Below are 25103 nucleotides of genomic sequence, written 5' to 3'. Positions count from 1 at the left end.
ACATGTGTGGCGAGGGGTTCACTGCTTCGGGGGCAGAAAGCTTCTTGTCATCTTTTGGCTCCCCGATCAGTAGAAATATGTTTTAAAAATATCAACTTTTGTGAAATAAATTCACTTGATGAATATCAACCATCAAGATCAATTAATCATATCAAAAATATTTTTAATCTTACTGTGTAATATTTTGCTCCTAACTTCCATTTTAACTCCTATTTTTTGGATCGACGCTGTTCGTCACCTCTGCCAGCCTCCTCCACAAGAACACAAATTGAGGGGATCTCTTTTGGAAGAGTGATGTTCATCCCGCCAGAGGAGCTCCAGACGTAGACTCTTTGCCAAGGTGCACTGAAGCCAATGCTGCCAGCCCACCATAAACTGGGCCAACCCCTCACTAGGCCAGATTATGTTGGTACTCTTTCACTTTGTCATCCATTTGCTTGTTAGTGAATAAACAAAACATGTTAAAATTCTTCCAATAGCATCAAGGACACTCTGACAATAATCACTAAGGATGTTATATAAATACTGCCATTTTACTTTTAGCCTCCAGGGGTCCAATAGTCTTAATCAAACACAATTTATAAGTGGACAAAATTATTGGGACACCTACAGAAAGTGAAAATAAGATGTCAACCCCCCTCTTTCTTTTAATTTTTGCAAGAGTTCCGTAATAGTTTATTTTTACTTCGCCCAGGTCTTTCTAGAAAAGCAGATCAAAATGTCCGTTGTAATTAATCTCAGTTAGTTTCTTATATTCAAGGATACATTCATGAACTATGGAAGGGAAAATGACAAACTGTTTGCAAACTCTTACAGTAACAGTTTTACCTCACAGTTAAAGTCAATGACCTAAGATACAAATTTATAGGGTACTATATATTGCCTATAGCACTTTTTTCCCCATCTTGTAATGTATTTCAGGGACACATATGGACTCCCACACTCAGTAGTTCACCGACCTTCTCCAATTTTGTTATACAATTAAATTGTAAAATGACAATAAAGGGCACTCATTCATTATACCTTTGTGGAGGCTGAAGTGTGCCATTTTGCTGATGTCTATTTGTAGTTGCTTTTTCACCTTTAAAACATTCTATCTACAGGTTTGGTGTTCAATTTTTTTTTCTCTGCAACTACCGCGGGTTCAACTGTGTTTTAAAAATAACCACGCGGACATCATGCATGCTTTTTTTGGGGGGGTATATGTGAAGCCCTTTGAGACTGCCTGTGATTTAGAGCTATATAAATAAACTTGACTTGACTTGACTTGAAGACTTAAATCGACTCCGGCTTGTTCCATGCATTTAACATGATGATGCGGAGTGTTAACACGTGTGCCCGCCCAATCAGCCTTCATTGCATGAACCCATGACTTCCCTGCAACAAAACAAACGCCGCTGCCTTAGTGCACGTTTGGGCAAATATTTGTGTGACACATCCGTACCTGTGTATTCACCCATCTCCTTCCCTCCCTCACCATACCCCCTCGTTCACTCCCCCACTCTCCCTCTCTCTCTGCGTGTGCATATAGGCAATAAGCTGCTCGGCCACTGCGCAACGATGGAGCTCTCGCAGCGATGGAGATGACGCAAACAGCCTGTGCTCTCCGAAAAAGTGTTTCCAGGCGAACATGGCGGCAACTTAGGCGCGCTCCAAGATGACAACGGCCAGCCGCAGACGGGATTCAAGGCTTCACGCTCGGCTTCCAGGCAGCGACGAGACCGGCCAGTGTGGGCCGGCCGCTTCACTTCAGTGAGAGAGAGCACAATCTGCGGCAGACGCCCCAGCAGCAGCAGCAGCAGCAGCAGCAGCAGCAGTAGAAGCAGAAACATCATCACAGGAGACGAGAGAGACGAAGGGAGGACACCCGGGGAAGGAAGGAAGGAGGGAAGGAAGGAAGGGAGGAAGGAAAGGAAGGAAAGGAAAGGAGGAAGGACGGAAGGCAGGCAGGCAGGGACGGGAGGACGCGGCATGCGGTCAAAGAGGACGCCGTCCCCCCGCGGGGAGCCACGGAGGATGCGGCAAGCTTAATCCGCGCGGGCGGGTTTACTGGACCGGAATAGCACCGATTGCTGCGGGCGCCAATCTAGCAGCGCCCTGCACCGGCGGAGGCAACGGCACCCCGAGGAGAACCGAGCCGAGTCCACCTAAGTCAATGAGTATTGAGACAGAGCAGCCCCCGCGGTGGAGTCGGCCAGGGCAGCACTCTCCTAAAATATGACCAGGGGTGCTTGGATGCGTCGACAGCATGACGAAGGCGTAAAATACTGGTTCGCACCCCGAGGGACCGAGAAGCCATCCACCGAGTCGGAGCGGGCCCAGAGATGGCGACTGTCGCTGGCCTCGCTGCTCTTCATCACCGTCCTGCTCTCGGATCACCTGTGGTTCTGCGCCGAGGCCACGCTCACCCGCACCAGGGACAAGCGGAGCTCGGGCCCGGAGGAGCTCGGGATTAGAGAGACGGGCGAGCAGCCTCACTCCCTCCACTGGCTCCCACCGGCGCCACCATCACCACCACCACCATCATCACCATCTCCACCACCACCACCGTCTGACCCCCATCACCATCACCACTACAACGCCAGAGAGCAAGATGCTATTTTTCTAGGGAATTCTACCGAACCTCTGTGGCGGATGGACACCTGTCACCCGGACAGCGTGTCCAAAGACTGCTTTACTTTCACGGACGCGGACACCGTGTGCCTGGGCCTCGCAGGGGGAGATGGGACGCAGTTGGCGTACGTGAACCTGAGCGATTTGTACCTTTCTTTTTGTAATTCCTACTCACTTTTGGATTTGTTTTACGGGTTTACGAGACCACGCGACATGAATTGCACCCTGGATATGGCCATGGGGGCGGACGCGCCGGGATGTGGCGATTGCGTCCGGGCTTACCAGCTCCTTGACCAGCAGGCGGAGGACAACTACCGGGAGTTCGAGCTCTTGGTGCGCAAATACGAGACGACCGCGTACTCGGTTCGGACGTGCATGGAGGAATGCAAGGTAAGGCACGCGCACGCGCGCACACTCACACAAGTGGACTTGAGGGGGCGGGTTCACGGTCGCCATGGCAACCGGTGGGCATGTCGGGATATTTGCATTTTTGGTCTTTCCTTTCAAGAAATGAAGCTTGCGGTGTGCTTCAGATACAAACTTGGAACACGTTTTGCATTTGTGTATAGTTAGCGGTGGAGCTAGCCACTTTACACGGTCTCGTCTTGCGCACAAACCTTGTGTGTTGCCCACACAGCGTGTGGCCTTATTCGCTGTCCATGGTGCTGAAAACAAGGCCCCACAAGAGGCCTTTTTTTTTTTCTTTTCTTTTTTAGCTGTTTGCTTAATAGGAGAAAACCACACAGACACACACTTAACTCACTGCTGCAGTCTTCCCCTTTGTGTTACATATAGCCTGAGCGAGGGCTCTCATATTGTGTTAAGTGCACAAACAAATCTCTGTCCTATAACATCCCCTTTTTGCCTCTTCCTCCTTGTGTCATCTAATCAGCACCGCTAGCCTTTGCTAATGCAATAAGTCTCAGGCAGCGCCACGACCGCCTTTTAGCCCCTTTAGCCCAATCTGAATTGCTAATCGGCCTCGGTGTCCGAGTGACCTTTGAGAAATCGCGGCGCCCTGAGACTGCATGACAAACCTCCAGAAGCACTCTGCCAGAGAATAAATACATCACGCCACTTGATATGATAATTATTGCTCTCCATACTCATTCGGAACAATTAGCTCGATGTTGGGCGCATGGTGTCATCTTGAATATTGTCGGCAAACGGTTGGCCTGTTCGCAAGTCAGTTAGGAACACATGATGACTTTGAAAGGTCGACAGCATTCTACATAAACTATATTTCCCCAAACAGTGGCTGGGGGCTTGTTTACTGCAGGTGTTTATATGATGGAGGCATCGTTCTGACTATATTTCTTCAAATAATGCACGGGAGCTTTGATTTACTCCATTCCAAAGAGTACCAGACATTTATTTGATGGCGGTGACCATCTGACAGCAGACCTATGCTGTATTTCCTCAAGTAGTTGCTGGAGGCTTATGTTTACTCAAGTGCAGAGAGTTCAAGGCGTTTATTTGACTGAGGTGTCGATTTGAGTGGAAGCCTTCACAATAGTTCCGCAAACAGTAGCTGGGGGCTTTTGTTTACTTACTAAATGCAGATAGTGTGGCATGTTTTGATGAAGGAAGTATCCATTGGAAAGGAGGCCAAATAGTTGCCCGGGGCTTGGAGTTGCTCAACTGCAGAGAGTAAAAGGCATTTGTAGAGAAAGTGGAAGCGGAGTGGAAGGATTTACAGTATTTCTTCAAATGCCATTTTGGTGGTTTGATAGAGATAATCATTTTACATTGAATCTCCACACTTCCTTTTACAGTTTTTTATGCCCATTGCAAATTCTACTCAGTGTTTTTAAAGCAAATGTTTTTTCAAGGCATTCATAACATGCGTTATGCAACTTAACACTTGCTTACTTTGACTTAACGTGGCTAATCATTATTTTTAATTCATCCAGTTTTCAGTTTGAACCTTTTCTCCCCATGCTTGCGTGTATTTTTTTTTTTTTTTTGCCTGCCACATTCCAAAAAGATATATGTTAGCCGATATGTAAACCGCTCATACTATAGGTATGAATGTTTGTCCATACTGTCGTCTGTGTGTGCCTGTCGTTTGGCTGACAATTGCTCCAGAGTGTTCAAGGAACCCGTCCAAAGTCAGCTGGAATATGCACCAGTACACCTTCCACCCTCATGAGAAAAAAACAATATTACAACTGGTTAGGCTAAAGAAAATCATTGTTGCTGCACCTTAAAATAATCCTCCATCAAACGCAGATGCCATTCATCTCAGACTTTGCCCTTGTTCAAAATTAAATCATTACAGAGAACGTATTTATTAAAATTTTAATGAACGTCTCCTAAAATGTTTTGGGGCAGAGCGCCAAAGAAGGGCTATGAAAGTTTTTTTCAAAAAGAGGATGACTTGAGGCCATTAGCCAAGCCACTTCTTATAATGTGGCTTATGTGCGAACGTTTAGTTCAAGAGCAACGACGGCCATTTTACATGACTGTTGTTTCCCTGCTAGTCTCTTATTTACTTTGTTTTTCACCATCGGAATCATTTTTTCTGATCTTTACACCTTCTGATCCACACACACATCAACAAGGCAGAGCCCCTCGTGCCCTGCCTTTCCTGCAGGTCCAGACCTGAGCGTCCCTTCCGGTGTAATTTAATTTGCACTCCCATAATTCTCCGCTCCTCTCGTGGCTGCGTCTCCGGGGCCGCTCGGCGGCATGTCGATCCTCTTCCTCCGTCTATTCATCATTGTCTCTTGGTTACTTTCGTATCCTCTGCCTCTTTGTCTTCCTCCCATCTGTGTCAAGAGCGACGAGGGACGAGCGTCACATGTCAACATGGTCGCTGTATACTGTAGCTCACTCTTCCCTCCTACTCTTCTTCTTCTTCTTCATGCACTCTGTTCCTGTCAGGGGCCTTGCACCCCTCCCTCATCTCTGTCCTCTGTGGAAATATGTGAGTGTTAGAGTGATAGATACAGATCTAGGTTAAGGTCTTTTCCTTCTCTTCAATTACACAGATCCATTCACACAGACTCCCCTTTGGGTTCTCAAATCTCTCATGTAGCCTTTTTTTTTTTTTTTCCTCTCCCCTTGCCTTTCTTCAACACTTCATGACATGACGGCCACATAACGTCCCTGAGAATTACGCGGCAGCTCCGGTGAAATAATACCGGTCAACTGTCAATCAACGTTAAGGTTTCAAAACATTTTGCTCCCAGAGAATGGAAATAATCCTTTACCCGTTTTCAAGCTGTCATCATAAAACCGTTGCTTCAAGTCTGCAGTCAATGTTTTAAGTGTCACTATAGTATTTTAGCTGTCATACAAGTGTAAAGCGGAGTTCATTATTAATAATACGGCATATGAATATGTAGGCAATGCTTTCGGTACTCACGATTAAGCGCTTTGCGCAAATGTCAGACTTCTTTCGGCGTCTTTTATGACTGATTGCTCACTCTGGCATCCTGTACGGACCAGCCCGTACACAAAAGCGTCTCTGTTGTAAAAATTCGATTTCCACTGCTATGGGACTCAATTGTATGCTGAACAGGCGTTTATTTGAAGGAGGCATCGGTTTTAGAGGAGGACTTTGCACTTTTTTCTCCCCTAATAGTGGTGGCCATTTTATTTGATGGAGTTATTCATTTTAGAGGAGGCCAATAGAGAATTCATTCAAATTAATTTAATGTAATGCAAACAGCATCAGATATTAAAAAAAAAAAAATCCTCAAATAGGATTTAGAGAGTTTTATTTGCTCAACTGCAAATAATAGCAGGTGTTTATTAAATGGAAGCATCAATTTTAGAGGAGAGCATTCAACTATTTTCTCTGTTAGTAGCCAGGGGCTTTTATTGACTCAACAGTAGAGAGTACCAGATGACTATTTAAAAGAGTTCTCCATTTCAGAGGAGGCCTTTTGAATATTTTTATTTTATCGACTGCCGGCAATAGCAGGAGTTTATTTGATGGAGGTATCACTTTCCTCAAATAGCAGCAAGGGGATTTATATATTTATTCAGCTACAGAGAACACCCATGTGATTATTTGAATGAGTCATCAATTTTAGAGGAGGCCTTTAGAACATTTTCTTGAATTGTTATCATGGGAATTCATTAGTTCTAATCAGAGAGAGTGTGAGACATTTTTCACAAAGAGGCAGGGACGCTACTTTTTTTTTGTGGGGGAGGTGTCCGTTTGAGACAAAGCTTCTACAAGTATAATAATAATCAAAACTCATGTTTTATTCAATTATGTTATAAATTGCTTGACGTCCACGTACTTAGCGGCCATTGTGCATCATACAGTATTTCACTAGCCATTAAGATAGAAGTGTGTGTGTGTGTGTCTCTCTCTCTTGGTGCGAGGGACATTAATTTTTAGTCTAATGTTGAAGTGCCAGCTTTTTAATAACATTACCATCAATGTAACAAATGACATTTGAGCGTCCTCCATGACCACGTGACAGAATTAACTTCCCACATTAATCCGGTTGCTGTACATTAATTTCCGTCAATTCTCCAACTGGAAAGCCTGGATGGTGCTGTATATGTTGACCATATGAGCCATTTATTTCCCGAAATTATTGTTCACACGTGTTTGCTGGATGTTGGTGGAAATGGAAATCACTCTATCAATGGGCAAGGTTCTCTAGCATTTTTTTGCTTGCTAAGGAATTAGCACGTATGCATGCATGCATGGATTGATAAATTGGTGTACGCATGAATGGTTGGTTGGATGAATGAATGGATGCATCTGTTCTGATTTAAGGTGTTAATATGGGTTTTTGATTCTACACGATCGTAGTTGGAAATTGCTTTACACTTTGAATCCTTTAGCTATTTAGACATTTTTAAGCTTTGATTTTAACGGCTAGTCGTCACCACCTGGAGGCCAAGACGACGCCATTAGCAATCACTTGGCTTCGCCCAATAACCATAAAGAGCACATAAGGATTGTGAAAGTGCAATCCTTGTCGTGTTTCGCTGTATACTTGAGGTTGAAGATTCTGATTTCCAATGAATTATATAAATCCCAATTTGCAAAAGTTGCTCTCTACAAGTTCTCTCTCAAATTCAATTAGGTTGCCTCAGGGCCCAGTTCAAATAGATGCTGGGAAAGTCCTCTTTCAAATGAGCTACCAGTGTTTGCTTCCTCCCTCCCAAACAGTAGATAAGGGCATATGTGTGTGTGTGTGTGTGTGTGTGTGTGTGTGTGTGTGTGTGTGCTGGAAAGGAACACAGCAGCAGTCCCATGGAAACACATTTTCTCTCTAAGCGCCATTCCTCTATGCACCGACCGCATCACAATGAAAGTGGCCAACTTGAAGCTCTCAGCTCTCATTTCTGCATTATTGCCGTTCATAATATTTTTTCTAAACTATGTGCAACCGCCACAAGGAAGCTTGTACGCATCATGTATGTACATTATTATAAAGAAAAAAATATTTTAAGATTATAAAAGATATCTGAATCGCCAATGATTCAGAAGTTTGTTAGCTTGCATTTTGCTAATTGTTCTTGCTAATGTTTTGCCCATTTGTGTTAAAAAAAAAAGAACCTCAACATTTTGAGATATTCAGAGATCAAATTAAAGAAAGAGATTTCCTTGTTTGATTTTAATACAGCTCAGTCACATTTTTATAGCAGCTTCATTTCCACAACTAAATAAATATTCAATTTATTCAGGGATGGGGATGGTAAATAATAGATATATGGGCAGATTTCATTGGTTGCTTGATTTTAATTTGACACATGAAAAGGAATCCCAGAGATCCAAATACTGGTATACAATCCATTATAAAAGTATATTTTCCATACTATAATAGGACAATCACGATTTTCTCACGCTGACAAGCGGAAATAAGGAGTTGTTCTGCCTTACACGGTCTTGCTGTTATGCTTAGTCTGAATGATTTGATGAGTGGGTGATGTGTTAGCTTTGATTTTTCTCTGACAAGATGAAAAGCGAGAAGGCTGATGGTAGGAAGGGGGGAGGTGGGGGGGTTCTCACCACACTGGAAATGGCATCTATTCAAAACACACAAATGCACCGAGACAGAAAATGTGGAAAGTTTGTATTTACATATGAGAACATCTGCATCTTCACGCCTTTTTGGGCAGCGACAACCTGCCCGGTGTGATGGAACAGATGTAGCCGCTATGCAGGATTCGGACTGGCTTTGTTCATCTTTTGGACTGACTCATTTCTACTGACTCAAAAGTAGAAGAAGCTCACTCGTGCCAAACGGGAGCAAAAACTCCAATGTTGTGCTTACGTTTTTGTTTAGTGTACTTGAGTGAAAAGTTTTTGCCACCTCTGCCAATAAATGATGTTTTCTGCAAGTGTTTTCTGCCAATAACCTTGACTTCTTCTGTGCTGTTGCACCGGTTCGCTCGACAGAGCATAATTAAATCAAACAAGCGTTTCAGCTATATATCAGACTTGACATGCACTTCCTGTTTTGAGCTCCTCTCGCTCATATTAAAGCAACGCTTGAGCAAGCAACAAATGGCAGAAGCTGCTCGGCGGTGTTTGTTTTCCCGCTATTTACAAATGTCTGGTAGTTGAACTGAAGTTGATGCATATTTATAACGACAACCGTCACAACTCCAACTTTTAATAAACTTGCTGAAGTTTGATGCTTGATTTTTAAAAGCCTCGGACAATCTTGAAGTTAAATTATTGCTCTTCTTTCTTGATTGCTTCTTTGTTTCCTTATTGTCCAGCTCACATGACTTCATTTGAACCCTATTCAGGCATAATTAAGGCTTGAGATGGAATCGATTTTTACTCCTCCAAGGTACGATATTCACTAATGCACCCTTAGGGCGCTTGTTCTCCAAGGTAACACTTTGTTCCTTTTCCTGGTCAGAAAAGATTACAGGTGTGCGACCAAGATAAAAAGAAAAAAAAAAAGGCAGTACCACCCCAGTGACAAATTGTTGTACCCCTAAAGGTACAATAATGCACTTTTTTTTTTCCTGGTGATTGATCCAAGGTCTAATAGAAGAGGGACAGCCTGAAGGAACAGAAAGAAGTTGATATGAAGTTGTGAGAGCAGCCAGTCATGTTCAGCATCACCAGCACACAAACACGCAATCACACACACACATATAAAAAAACTGAGCTCCCAGACGCTCTGGTGACATTCTCACATCACTGAGTCATCATCGTCATCCTCACAGCATGTCCTGTTACAGACAGAACATGAACGTTCAAGCTCAGCTCCATGCTAGCTGTCTCAACCGTTAACGTCACGTGATCGTAGGCGCACTGGACTAATTGTATTGTAATTTAGTTCAAAGGAACATTTCATAATTAAGTGATTTAATTTATCCATCAAAATTGCTAAATATTAGAAACAGCTCCCACTATGCTGTTCTAAAAATGTACAGCAAAATATATCTTTGACGTGTGACATTATGGGCGGATATTTAAGAACTATATTGGCTTCATTTCTTTTTGTTGTCCGTAGACACATCCAACATAACGGCTGATTACTTTTCATAGAGTAACTAAGGACAACAGCAAGAATGGCAGAGACCATAATTTAGCGCAATGTAGCATGCAGCCGACAAGGCCTGGAGATCGAGGCGGGAGAGACAATAGCAAATGCTAAAGATTAGCGAGTATACCCAGTGATGTGTGCAGACAGGATGTGACAATATGTGTCACTTCCCCAGACGCACTGTAATTTTCTCTAGGCTTTATTCTATTTATTTTTCTGGAAGGCGGTAGGGGTGGGCGAGAACAATTCATTTGAGCACCTGGCGCGATATATAATCCTTTCCCATTTAATCAGCCTTTCTGTCATTGGATGACAGTGTGTGATGTTGGAAATAATTTCCCGCCGTTGTGTATGACCCGGCATGAGTAAAAAGAACTTTTAGCGTGACAGTTGCATATTTGACTGTCACAGATTTGTAGATATTTTCATCAATTAGTTGAGTTCATGTAAGTTAAAAAGTGAAAATGGCTAAAGCATAATTTAACCATTAACCTTTTTCATCAATCTCACATTTCAGCCATGTTACTTGATATCTGGTCTCAAATAGTTTTGTTGTTCTGTTGCTATCTTTACCTCCCGTGCTTAGTTTTTGCAGACGCTAATATTGTCTTATGTGCTAAATACCTCCTTTTTTTTTTTTTTTTTCTTCAGCCGATGCAAATGATGGCTTCCTCTAAGCCGTCATCACAAAGCCTCAGAGGCTGATTATTCACATCATTACTTGGGCAGCACCTAGCAACCACCTCGGAGGCCTGATATAGCCTTCAAGTGTGTGTGTGTGTGCGAGAGAAAGAGGGAGCATCGTTTGACAATCCAGGTTGAGAGTTTTGAGAGTGGGCTTCAGCGAACACCAACACCACCACTCCGCACTTCCTCCCCCTTAAATACACCCTAGCACCCAACACCCACCTTCATTCTGACAGTAATTTGATTGTGGACGTAGGTGGGAGGGGAAGCGGAAGGGAGGTTATTGACGGCCACAGATAGCGTATGGAAAAGGAACAAAAGCAAGGGAGGAGAGGAACGGTGAAGAGCTGGACCTGATAATGAGGCTCTTATCGTCATCTCTTCCTTGTGGGTGAAAGGGAATAGAGTTAGTTGGGTTTTCACCTTTTTGACAAATACCACATGCTCTATTTCCGATTTTCCCCTATATTTTTTTTCGTCACCTTTTTTCTTTTTTTACTCCGCCTGACCTCCTTTTGTACGTGCTTCTTTTTATCACCTCTGCCAAGCAGGTGCCATTTGTCTAGCTGACCCAACCCAGAGCGTTTCAAAACGTAAGGCGTGTCCGCACATCTGAAAATACACTTACTCTTGAAGACAAATGTACAGTAGTGCGTGGAGATCCAGTGCAGACGGCGTGTCCGTAGCGTGCTGTCATTTGAGGGGTCACCGAACAAGAGCGCAGCTTGGAAAAGAGACTTTCTGCGACGTCGGTTCTCATTCAACTTTAAGTTTAGAAAATAACTTTATCCACTATGTTACCGGTGTCAAACTCTGGCCCATGGGCCAAATTTGGCCTGCTGTGTAATTATATTTGGCCCGCAAAGACAACTGCATTGACTTTGTGTCAATACTAAAATTGCAAATTGGCTTCACTTTAAAAAAAAAAAAAAAAAATTGAGATGTTTCTAACAATTTTTATTACATTGTTAAAAATTTGAACAGTGTCTATTAGTCTCTGATTTCAAAACTAGTCATCAGTTTGTTGTGTAGCCTATACTGTATATAATATGACACGTTCGCAACTATGACTATGACAAAAAATGAGTTTGACACCCCTGCCCTGGTTCAGAGTTGGACTTAAGAGGTTCTACTGCACGGATCTCAAATACAACTTAAAATCTGAGTGTGTCAGGGCAGCATCAAGTATTCCACAAAAAGGGGGTTCAAGTATACCAAATCCAGTGCTCTCAAAATTGATTAATAACAGTTCAGGACATTAAGGGTACTTCAGATTGAGAAGAAGATTGGTGACCCGGCCCTCTCCCTCATCTCCTTGGTACTTTGCCTGCCTACCCCTCAGGCTGTCTTAGTAACAATGTCAGATTTACAATTGTTATTGTTTTATTCTTGGAAGTGGTCCTCTCCTGCCTCGTTGTTACTTCTTTTCCTCGTCTAATGAGAGCTCCCAATGGGGCAATTTGTGCCTTTTTCTGTTATTTGGATTATTATTCGAAATACAGAGCAGCATTCCTAGTGTAATTTCCAGACACTATCATCTTGCTTCATTAGCCTGCAAAACATGCTGCTCAAAATGATACTCTTGTATTTTCCTCCTCATAAAACCCTACATAAATACTCATGAATGTACTATGTTAAAGGCTTCTTTTTTTTTTTATTGTTACTTGTATGATAATGGCCACATGTTCGAGCCAAATGGTTAGCATAGCACTTGCATGCGTGAGATTTTTCCTAGGTAATCGCCTCCCACTTCTCCAAAACATGCATGTGGGGTAATTCGAGGTTTTAAATTGTTCATTTGGATGAACAGGAGTGTTAATGAATGATGGGAACCCCGAGGGTACGCCTCAAATGTCCAAAGTAAGCTGGGCTAGGCTCTAGTTAACCCATGGCCCTGGTGAGATTAAGTTGTCAAGAAAATGGACGCACCTCATTATCATTCTAATTATTACAAATGTTCAGTATTGCCAGGGAGAAATTGCATTATTTAACTGCTTTGCAAAGGTTTGGATATATGGAGGCGACCAGCGCTTTTTTTTTTTTTAACCAAATTTGACATTGTAAGTGAATATTTAATGCGGTTATTATGACCTTTAAAACATGCGTTCCACCGCTGTGTTTTGTCTCCTTCGGCTGCATTTTTTTTTTCCCCCTGTACAGTGGCGCCGACAGCCCCTCTCAGACTTTCTGTTAATTATTCATCTGCCAGAGGCTTTTTCAAAGGCACCCGAGGAGGAATTGTGACACCCCCCCTCTCTTGTGCGACTCTTTGTATGCACACACATCCACAAACGCGGGAAGCATGTGCGTGCCACCACAGTCACTCGTGTTAAGCGTGCGGGCAAAGACGAGCGGGCGGAAAGCTGTCGCATTGTGTTTGGTCTATGGTTGACCCCCACGGGCAAGCTTGCCGGGCGAACAGAATACACTCGCGGGGCACTTTATTAGGTACACCTGCACTCGCTAATGTGATCCAATGTAAGATCAGATAGGAATCATTGTTACTTGAGCTGCTGACGAGTTGTCATATTGTAGTTCAACTTCCAATAGCTAACATGAGGACTCGGAGACATCTAAAACGTTGTAGATAGGGGCCCTCGAGGCCCTGAGATGGTCACACCTGATCGAGAGTATCACTTGAGAATAAAATAAATTGTGTTACAAGTCTTAAGTCAAGATAACACTGTCAATCCTGGTTACTTTACAACTTTGATTTTTTTTCATTCCTATTTTATTGGATGCAGTGTAAAAGCACGTTTGGTAGTTTAGCAGTGGTAGCATTGGGTACATACAATGAGGATGGAGTTCCATAATGTGCAAGTTTCAAAATGTTATATTTCAGAATATTAGTCCATTTTTTACCCATATTTTTGACTGATTTTTTAAAATAATTAAAAGACTGCAAACACAACCAACCCAAATAACATAGTTCTGCTATCCTGGTTGATTGTTCTTTCAATTTTTTTCCACACCGTTTTACAAACAAGAGTTGTTTCAAGCTCCTCATTGCAAAAGTGAGAGTTTTTGTCAGGTGAGAGTGGGTGGTGGAGTTGTCGTGTGAAGAAGGATGACATGAATAGGAAAGTAGGAGGTTGGGTTGAAGGAAAAAAACAGGTGGTTCTCTACAGAGGCTTGACCTTACCCACCCGCCACTTCCAGCAGGTGCCAAGCCTTCATGAGAATAATTGCACTGCAGATGCTGCGGCAGTGCAACTCCAGCACAAGAAACAATGGTGAATGATGATTTCATTTATTCCCCCTATCCAAGTTTAACTTCAAACTCATCAAGCAGGAGACTTTGTTTTGACATCAACGGTATTAAATTAACAATAGATCACATGGAGTTACAATGGGAAAAAAAAAGGCAGCGTAGCAATGGGATGAATTCCAAGTAAAAGATTGGTTCAAGACAGGGGCGGAGCTATCGGGTGGCCATTTCTATTACCATGCACCTCAATTTTATTTTATTTTTTAAATCAATTCAGGATGGGTTTTTTATCATTTTTGGTCAGACCTTGCAATTCCACAAGACTCCCGCAAGCATACACATCTCACCTTCATCAGCCCACCCAGTTGTCGTGTCCTCCTCCCCACGTGTTCTATCAACTGCACCTTTTTTCTTCTCTGGGCCTCCCAGTCACGTGCTCTGTAGCTGCTGTAATAGAGATGAATGGGCTGCTATGAGCCAAGTGGGATCGAGGGGCACCGCAATGCTGCAATCGCTGCTCCACCACCATTGAGCATTAGTGGCTTTTATCGGAGGTGTTGTCATTTTTTTTTTTTGATGCAAACTTTTACGAAGTTCTTAAAGTGGCTTGAGTAATATTGCTACAGTAAAAAAAATAGCTTAACTTGGACAATCTTTTTTTTTTTAAAGGTATTTAAGGAAGAGGCCAAGCATGTCGTGCTGATGGCCGGTTATCTTTTTTTTTCTCTCTCTCTCTCTCTCTCCCGTTCTCTGCGCATGTCTGTCACCCCTGAATGTAACTGTACAATATGACGCTGAGTTGCTTGTGAAAATTCACTCCTGTGTGTGTGCTTGGTATGAATTACGTGTGTGTCATTGTGTTCTTGTCATCTGTCTGCTCCGTGTGGGTCACATCAAAGTTCTCATTAGCACTGTAACTCACCAACAGTGTGAACGCACCAACGCCACATCCCACCATATCTGCACGTGCGTGTTGATGAAGCAAGAGTTGAGAAACTGAAATTTAGACGGATGTTTTCACCATCCTTCTCATTTCCCTTCTCTTAGTCGTTAACACGTCGTCAATGTCGTTACTCACGCCGGGGCAAAATTAGGGCAAAACAGCTCGAGCGGGAGCCATCCGTTAACTAGCAGCCGCTATTAAAAAGTTTGGCGGGTCATGAGTAATGCAGCGCGCCCGGATGAATCATGTCACAGCGCGGCGCATTTCCATTTAAATAAGTCAAGTGTGCGTAGCGTATGCTGCTGTATAGGAAGGATAAATGAGAGCAAAGAAGAGGCTGGAGGAAGAGAAAGTGCGGAAGTCAGGGATGGGTGGCTGAGGGAACGAAAACTATATTCCATTTGGCAGCGCTTCAGAATATTATATAGAAGCATTAGTCACTTCAGATGTCTGCTTTTGTGCTTGGATACTACACTGGAATTGGACTCAAGGTTTTTCAGGATTCTGCGGAGAGTTTTTAGGGTTTAAGTGTTAATTAACAGTTTTCCAAATGAATTGTGTTAGTTCATTAATGTAATTAGATGTATATTTTTGTTCTTTGGCTTTTGATTTAGCATGAGACTTGGTTTTTAGTTTGGTTTTTGTGGTTTTGTGAAGTTGAAACGTTTGTCGAGTTAAACTTAACGAGCAGGTGACGGCTACGTCAGAACCTGGTCGAATTGAAACCCGCACGAGACTGCGAGCCGGCAGGAAAAACTGGCTTAGATGGGCGGGTTGTAAGGAGCTTAACTCTCAAATATTCGGCTTGACCCATCTCTAAATGCTTCATGAATAAACATGCAGCAACTTGGTTTTGGGTTATTTGTAACGAGCATTACTGAGTGAAATGTTTAAAGGAAAAGATGTGTTTCGGGATTAAAGATGACCATTCGTATCTGAGCCGAGCTAATCTCGTATCGGGTCTGCTTTGGAATGCTAATGCGGCAAGAAGATGCTTTAGCGACCATGTTTAAATGCAAAAATATTATACATTATCTGCTAATGCCAATTATTGTATCCTTTACCCCTCAACCTGCTTTCATTCTCGTTCTGCAGTTTTGTTTGAACTTTCAGATCATATTTTTCCCTGGGAATTTAATTTTGTGCACAACCGTTTCATTTCGAAGAATCACCTGCAGACACAAATGCACAAGGCGAGCACATTCAAACACATTTTGTCTCCTACGTCCTTAGTGACATTTGTGATGTCTGTGCAGAAAGAAAAAAACAAAAACAAATGTAATCTTTTTTTTTTTCATTTAACCTTTTATGTAGCGCATGTTTGACAGAAAATTAGGTTATCTCCAGTCTCTATTCTTTTCATTCCTAGAACCAAAGTAGAAAGTATTGTCAACAGTTTGAGGTTTTATAATTTTGTTAAGTTATCAAGGCTGCTGGAAGTTTATGGATGAAGTGAAACACAAAATGGATTCATAGCAAAACCTTTAGCTTTGTTTTGGGTTTTTTCCATTTTTCTCCCAAAAAAGGAAGTACTGTCGAGGGTTTCACAGGGGCACAAAGAGGATGTGATGACATGTTTGCAGCCTGAGCGTTTGTGGAGGCCAGCTGGGTTTCAAGCCCACCGTGGCCACCCTTCACACTTCTCTTTATGGCGTCCCGTCTGTGGTGAGAGGAGGGAGGCCGTCCCCGTCATTGTCCTTCTTGTTTTTTATCCATCCGTCTATTTTCAGAACTACGATCAAATCAACAAAACAAAATATTAGATTGAATTGTGCAACTTTAAATTTGATCCAGGTTAGTTGTCTTAATTTTTTCTTTTACATTCACACTTGTGTTGTTCAATATTCTGTTCAGGCTTAGGACACTGAAGTTTTCACACGACAGTATACACATACGTGCATTTCCTACAAATTTTTTTGGATTGCATCAAAAGGATGCATTTATTTTTATTTTTTTATTTAGCTGCTGCTCTAACACGTTTCCCGAACGTAGAGCTACATTTGTTAAAATGTAGCGCCCCACCTTGGTCCTATCGATTGCATTTCATCAAACTACTGTGTATATCAACATTTTATCAATGAATAAGGGTTTCTTCTAACTCCTCGAGGGCGAAAACAACACACCTTCTGATAAAACTGCTGCTACAGCACCACCTGTGCTTATCTTTGTTGTTTCCTAGCTTGTATTGTAGCGGTCAGAACAAGACAAGCTGGGTCTTCGGTGGGTTCCTGCAGTCATATAACCTTCATCTACACATGCATTGTGGAGTGCACTTAATGGAATTAGCTTGCCGCTACATGATTGGACGGAAATATCTTATCTCTCTCTCTCAGAGCTTCTTAATGTTGTTTTGCTGCATGAAGATGATGAGGTGAATCATACAACTCAAGATAAACAAATGTTCACCCTCATTTGCAAGGTGGACCCTGCACCGCCTAATTTCATAATGCATGTCTCAATAAAGTGCAGTCTGTCAAACTCACGTTGAGACCTCGACCATCAAGAAGAATTAGATTGTGGGCTCTGGAGTGAAAAAGAAAAAATCTTGGTGCGAACTAGCGTAAATTCGACACTACCAGCTGCCATTGATTTATGACCAAGGCATTATATGATTTTACAAAAAAATGTGTGTGACTCCATTTGGTGATACAATGAAATATTAGCTCAGTGATATATGTATATATATATATATATATATATATATAACCCAGTGGTCTTTTTTTTAAAGTTCATACAGTAAATGTTAGACTGTTTCAAAGTTTTTTATTGTACGATGGACTTTTTTTTTTTTAGCAGATCGGTCTTCCTAGTCGCTTTTGCTCCGTAATGCAGCACAACACTGTTTGCAGGGATTAAAAAAATATGAGTGCAGCTGCTGTGGCGGATCACACCTGTGGCGATCGTACGGTAGCCCCCAGCCCTCCCTTTGGTTGAAAAGGTGTTTTATTTATTTATTAATTTATTTATTTTGTTGAGGCTTAGGGGATTGTGCGCCAGGCGTGCACCTGCAAAGGTTTTGTCCTTTGTCAGCGTGGCCCCCTCAAAGCTCGATGCTATCAACCTGAGCTGATGAAAGGCGGATTTTGTCCTTTCCAGGTGTCCAAAGAGAGAATGAGGGCGCTACCGAGTCCTCCGTGAGCCAACCTGCATATTTATGATTGCGCCACTACACTTAATGCAAATCAGTGCTGAATTTCAAATCCAGACATAATTGTAAAAGGAAACCTAACATCCCGCGGGCATCTTATCAGCCTTTTTCTGTACATAGCCTCCGACAATGCAGTGAACAGAAAGCATGATAATGGACTACCTTGTCACTGATTATTGAGTAATGTAGAGCTAATTGGCTAAATTGCTTTAACATGCCATAGAATATCGAATTACATCCACAGTCTAGGACATGCAGTACGTACACTCAGCTTGCACTTTATTAGGATCGTCTTTTGTTAGTGGCGATACAGTGGAGCATTAAAGATCGAATTGCAATATTCCTAGATTTTGTTTTGACTTTCTCCTCAACCCCCCAAAAAATAGCATGTTTAGGTTCATTAATAAACTTTAAAGTGGCCATAGGTGCCCAACTTAGACATTTATTGAAGCTTGTTGCTTTTAAATTTTGAGTTCACTCTCCTTTTTTTTACTTGAGCAAATAGAAAATGGATCAGTGAGGAAACATCTCTTTGACTGCTCTGAACTCCTATTTCCATTCGAGTGTCATATGAAACAAAAGTCACCCCATCTTATTTCATCCTTATTATCCTTTCCCCAAATGTATGTGCCGTTTTGTCTCTCGCTCCTTTCTGCCAGAGAATATTCCCGTAGCGTATTTATTGTAAGGCGAAGGCCAAAGGAAATGGATCTGTACAGTAAGTGATGACTGTGCCCACCGCAATGACATCCGGGAGCCTGCAGCAACAGCACACTCGCTCAGAACATAGCGCACTCTCTAATTAACTAATCAAATATTAACCACCTCTTCATTCTCTTTCTTTTCTGTCTGCACTTTTTTTCTCCTTATTGCACGTCCATTTTTCACTAATGTTCCACAGCAAGAGCCCACCCCAACCCTCCATTACTCTGTCTTATAAAGCTCAAACTTCTTTGCAGCTGGCAGTGTTTGATTTTTTTTCTTTTTTGGGGGGGGGGCAGAAGTAAAAACATCACCCCCCCCACACTCACTGACAGGCCCCCGCATGCCGCTGCGATATTGGCAGCTTGGCCCGGTGCCAATCAATGAAGCTCCAAAATAGGCCAGAGGGCCAGGACCACATGTGGTTCTCCCAGGTTCCCGATCTATATTTGGGAGGGTCTCCAAACCGGCTGAGCTGGCAGTAGGTGCACAGCGAGGAGAGATGAAGTGCCCCGAGGGCTCGGCATGGCAAGCATTTAAAGACCACACGCACAAAAGAGCAAATTTCACTTGATGTGCCTGCAAATGAGGAAGGAGGAACATGTTACTTTTTCAAGTAAGCGTGAATGACCAGTGGGGGGGCCAGAAATGACAGCACTGGAATGGCTTTGCCTTGCAGCCACAGTGAGCTGTTAGATGAAGAGCTGCAGGAAGTAGACTTGCGCACTCTGTAGGAGAAGACCCCTCAGGGGGAACGAACCGTGAAGTGTAAAGCCTCTCTGAGTTCTTACTAAACTTAAAAGAAGATGTATTATGCCATTTTGCCCACAAATTAAAACAGTTCCCAGGTGCTGAAATATAATTGGACAAAGTAATGGAATTACAACATGCTTATCATTCCTTGCCCTGTTCATAGCAGGCAGTTTAAGTGCACTAGTGTTCACCCAACCAACTCTACTACAGCTGGTGCCAAACAGAATTGGACCCAGAGCAATGGCCTAAAAGAGTTTTACAACATGTTTGTGTTGGCGACATTCAGGACGGCCATCATGTAATGTTGTAGTGTTTCTCAGAGGCTAAAGCTAATCTCTGTACCTGGCAAAACTGTTTCTCTGTTTTACTATTTGTTTTGATACGATATTGGTTCTGAAAAAGAAAAAAAAAATGCTGAATTTTTACCAGGGTAAGTCAAATCATGGGTAGAGAAACTCTTTGAGAGAAGAATTAAAATGTGTCTGACTGACGTGGCTCGCAGTTGTCTGTAGCCCACAGACTAGAGACTGGACTGGATTGGACTAGACTAGACTAGACTAGACTAGACTAGACTAGACTAGACTAGACTAGACTAGACTAGACTGGACTGGACTGGACTGGACTCGACACAAAACCCCACAGACTTGTGTTTGGATTTGAGTTTCTACCAGGGACCAGGCCAGTCCCAGAGTTTCCCAACCATGGTAGACATTTTAAATTAGACGGCACTTCACGAGCCAACCGCGTTACAAAAAGTATCACCACTGAAATAATGCTGATTTACCTCCAAAATTTACTTGTTGGCTCTTTTAGTTGTAGACTAGGCGAGAGACTAGATTAGCTACAAGACTGTAAACTAGTGATTGGATACAGTTGACTAGAGTCGAGACAACATATGAGAGAAGACAATAGAATAAAATTAAAATGAATGCCTCAGTGCCAAGACCTTAAAGTAGTAAATGAATGACTTTAAACCAATGAGAAAGTGAAAGCTGAATAAATCCATACAGTTTTAAGAGAACATTTTGTTAACTCATAAATACTAAAGTAATAGTCATTGTGGCTGTGTTGTCCAAAAAGCAATCAGAAGGCAAAGGCACAACCATTTGTCACCAGTGCAATTAATGACTTGATGTGTAGTATCGACATGTCGTTGTCTCTTTCCAACATCAGGATTGTCCTCCACTCCAGCCTTACGAGAGCAGCCGTTTACCAATTCAAGGGCTCCGGCCTCTATCCCAAGGCCAGTGATGTCAATTCTTTCAGCGTGACGTCAGCGTAGTAATTCTAGATAAAATGAAGTTGCACAATAATGCAACAAAATCTCAGTATGAAGCACCATCCCTATTTTTCTCTATTAGAAAAACTGCATTCGAGCAACCAAAATAAAAAGATACTGTGGAAGTCTACTCCAAATGCAACAATGATTTTTTGGGTGCTAGATTACATGAGTCCAACCCCTAAAACTGATTACAGCATTTCTCAAAAAAACTGTCATATATGGTTATTTGACAAAAGCATGTTACAGAAATATAATGAAGGCACCTGGGAACTATTTTGAATGATTGTGAAATAAATGAATGTGTCCACTTTAAATCCGTCCACATTTTCACAGCATTTGATTGCCTGTTTCGAATTGAATGACTCCAACACTGCTGTAGTTTGCGCTCAGCCTCGATTTCCATGCTAATAGAGGACAGGGAGCAGCGGGAGGCTTTGGTTTCACTTGGGAAGCAACTGTAGAAATGCCACGAGTTACCTCGGGCTTCCCAGGAGCACCAGCGAGCAGGAACGGTGCTACTAATGGATGGGGAATTGAATTAGTCATTTGAATTCAGCAATTTCAATTCCTTTATTGGTACTGCTTATTGAGACGATTCTTGATTCATTCTCTGTCGAATTCTCATTGGGTGAGGGAATGAAATAAATATTATTGTCATGATATGTTAATATTTTGCGGTATGATAATACCAAAAATGTTGGTGCCTGGAAGTATTACCCCCATTTGAAAAAGTTCAGAACCAAATTCCACTTATTACATGTGATGTCATCACCCATTTTCGACAAGTGGAATTCTCAATACCTAGGAATTGAATGACTGGAGACTGGTTCATAAAAGAACTTTTTTTTTTTTTTTTTTTTGCGTGTGTGTGCATAGTGAGGCAAACAAAAAAGGTCAACAACATCATCTCCTGTTTGTGGAACCTTGATTTTTATTTTTTGCCAGTTGTTAATTACGCAATACGTGTCAATGCTATTTCAGGCAGAGATGTCAAGGCGGAGGTGAGATTGTTTAGTTGCGAATTTATCACTCTGGATCCCAAAAAAGCTACCACTGTCTCACTGATGAGTCATACAGACTGTGTGTGTATGTGTGTGTAAGAAAAATGCTCTTGCTATGAACAGGGACTGTACAGCAAGAGTAATATTTTTTGTTTTTTTTACTGGAAGTAGAAATTATGTGTTCCTGGGTCAAAATGTTCCCATTTAAATTGTACATTCAACATTTTAACCCTCGTGATGCGGGTCAAGTTGACCAATTTTTTTTTGTAGAATAGAATAGAATAGAATAGAATGCCCTTTATTGTCATTTTACAACTTGGTTGTACAACGAAATTCGGAGAGCTGCTCCCTTCCTAGTGCAAACATTACAAAATTTAAAAAAGTATAAAAGGAAGTCTGAGAATAAAAGTGAGAGATCTTATTTACAGTATAGCTATTAGTCTAAGAATGCAGATTAAAAATCATATTTACAGTATGTTCAATGTGGGTATATGTATTAACATGAATGAGGTTTGTACAGAAAGTAAATAATAAATAGTTATTGCACGTAGTTTTTAAAGAAGTATCGGTGTTGGATTATAGCTGGTGTTGTTTTCGTATTATTTCATAGTAAAGTCAAGTGGTGTCATACTGGTGTGATAATCAGCAATGAATTTTGATTTATGTTATGAGTGATGGAGTAAAAAATAGGTTTGAAACATTGTTTATTGAAATTGTTTTCTATTCTTTTCAGCGGTGGGTCAAAATAAATCTGTTGCGACAGGCTTTTGACGGTATTTTTTCCCCCAAGTGACGAGTTGCACAGCAGCTTTCATGCTCGCATCAGTTTCTCGTTGTCGTCATTGTTGTGACTATTTTTAGCAGCTTTCACTCCTGCTTCTAGCTGCTGCTGATGATGACTCGGGAATACTAATTGTCTCGGTGGCACAAGGGGGTCCTCCGGGGTTTTGCAAAAAAAAAACAGGATGATAACCCATTTTAATGTTTGTAGCTTCCATCCATGGTGTTGGATTTTTCTTTGCATCGTCTTTAGTGTATATGTAACAATGCAGACAGTCAGTTTCAGGAGACAGGTGCCTTCCTCCTTTACCATGGCTACTGTCTCACATGATTTGGAGCGAGGCACGTGGGAAAGGTTGCGATTAACTAATTGGCACGTGTACACAAGGCAAACACAGTTATTATTGCTAATTGCATATTACAAGCCGAGCAACGGAAGCTTGACTCCCTCAAATAATGCACATTGCTCAGGATTAGCTCGATATGCTAACACGTCGGAAAATGTAGTGATGGTCTATTAGTGGGCAAATGAGAAAAATAATGTAATTAGTACATGGTTAACAGCGTTAATTCTACATTTTATTCCATGCAAAGGGAGAAAAAGATTTGCAACATTGTTCTGATTAGCCAGGAGAGAAATTCTGATATCTGTTTTATAATTGTGACCAAAGTCTAACCCTTGTATCAATTCTTGCATCCTTCTGTGATGATGATTTATTTTTTAAAAGGGGGAAAAAAAAAAAGAAAGCAATCCTTTGAATGCTCACGGAAATCAAGTCATGCAGAGTGAAAAGAGACTGTAAATTTAATAAAAAAAGAAAATGTTGCCCTTTTAATTGACGGCATTAGAATAGTGTATTAAAGGCTAAATTAGAGCGATTAAATAAAATCAATGAGCTGTACTGCATTGATTTAAAGAAAAAAAAACAATAACTGGCTAAATACTCTTAAACTTCACTTTCCAATTGAGCAACTGCAAGAATGCCCCTCTCCTATCACACACGCGCACACACGCACACTTTTTTTTTTTCTTTTTTGCTGACTGCAGGCTCTTTGGGTTTAATGGTTGAACGTGAGCGCGGGCCTCCGCTGTGCTATGTGTCATAATGTCGGCCATCAACGCCCACACGCTCCGCATCGCCACAGCATGGAGCATTCACTGTCTGTCAACACTCTAATGGGAGGTACAGCAAACAAGCCAGAAGGGACGGACGGATGGATGGACGACCACGGGAATATAAAACGCCTGCAACTTTGCGATTATATGTACAGGCACTTTTCGCTAACATGATAATAACCACGACCAGAGTTTGGTCATGTCAGCAATAGTGTAGGTCTTCTCCTCCCTTAGCAATGTTTTCTTCTGGTTTTATGTCCTGTATGTGGAAATCCAAGTCTTGTTGTTTATTAGGTGTTCAGTCCTTGCTATATTCAAGGTCAATGAAGATTATCTCCATTCACCTATTCTGATCCTTGCTTTCAGCGTATCGCCATGCAGGGACTTGTTTGCGTTCCAGAAATGCGCAGGTTAATGACAGCAGGGCGAAGGGAAGAATAAATCAAAGTTGCGAGATGATTTAAAGCCTCAAGGTGACACAAGTGGAGGAAATATCCATCCTCATTGCCTTTTTATTGGCATCAGTGAAATGTTATGCCATGTTTGGATTAACTGTGAAAGAAAAGAACGTCGCAATGTATTTTTGTGATGTTTACGTGCCCTTGCTCTTCTTGGGGGTGAGGCCTCCCTTTGGAACGAGAAGGCGCACGCGGATGGCAGCTAAGTGGGATCTGGATTGATGCTCTCCTTCAGCAAAGCACTGCAGAGGCCTCACTTGCCTCTCTACCCCTGCAAAAGCTCTTCATTCACCTGCATTGCACCAGTTATTTCTCCTTCAACTTAATATCTCCTTCTGTCCTATAGATTCAAGGCTCTTCAGTCCTCCCCCAACACACACACACACATAGACAGACACACACACACAAACAGTTCTGTCTGTCCTTCTATCTCTCACTAGGTAAACACCGCAGGGATTTGTTCACATGTGTGCTCAGGTGTGGGCCGACTCCAAGGCAAATGAAAGCTGATAATCCCTCCTCGCTCATCACTCGGAAATACAAACACAAAAGTGCGTTCGGGGGTAGTCAAAGCGACTTCAAGTTTTTCTTAAAGTCTTCAGAAATGTGCACAAATGTGGGTTTTGGTTCTCGGGCTGTACACTACACTGTCTTTCAGAGAGGTCTTCTTCAGTTCCAGGAAACATAATGCAGAACTGATTTATTGTTTGTATGCAAATGGTCGAGTCACTGGACTGCACTCCCACCCATCAAGTGTAAAATTCAACAACTCCTTTTTGTCTGATGCTTCTAGTAAATTGCCATACAGTATTCTTATGGCTGAAGATGTCTGTGGCCTCTACAGAACACTGCATACACACCCACACACATCCATGCATCCATTCATTATCTATTCACCTTATCCTGCACAAAGTAGCGAGCAGATGC

The 25103-nt window shown here is 42.1% G+C and overlaps 1 protein-coding gene across 1 annotated transcript in view; it reads left to right on the top strand.

Annotated features, from left to right (window-relative positions):
• The first annotated feature begins 1378 nt into the window (after nt 1-1378).
• LOC125973722 (NALCN channel auxiliary factor 1) overlaps nt 1379-25103 on the top strand; it is a 48932-nt gene continuing 25207 nt past the window's right edge. Inside the window, exon 1 of the mRNA XM_049728181.2 lies at nt 1379-3003. Within this exon, the coding sequence (XP_049584138.1) occupies nt 2218-3003 (786 nt within the window). The 5' untranslated portion in view covers nt 1379-2217. The remainder of the gene's footprint in view (nt 3004-25103) is intronic.

This window comes from Syngnathus scovelli, chromosome 8, assembly GCF_024217435.2.
Source record: "Syngnathus scovelli strain Florida chromosome 8, RoL_Ssco_1.2, whole genome shotgun sequence".
NCBI lineage: Eukaryota > Metazoa > Chordata > Actinopteri > Syngnathiformes > Syngnathidae > Syngnathus > Syngnathus scovelli.
The sequence above is the reverse complement of the archived record's forward strand: the minus strand, read 5'-3'. Positions and strand labels throughout refer to the sequence as shown.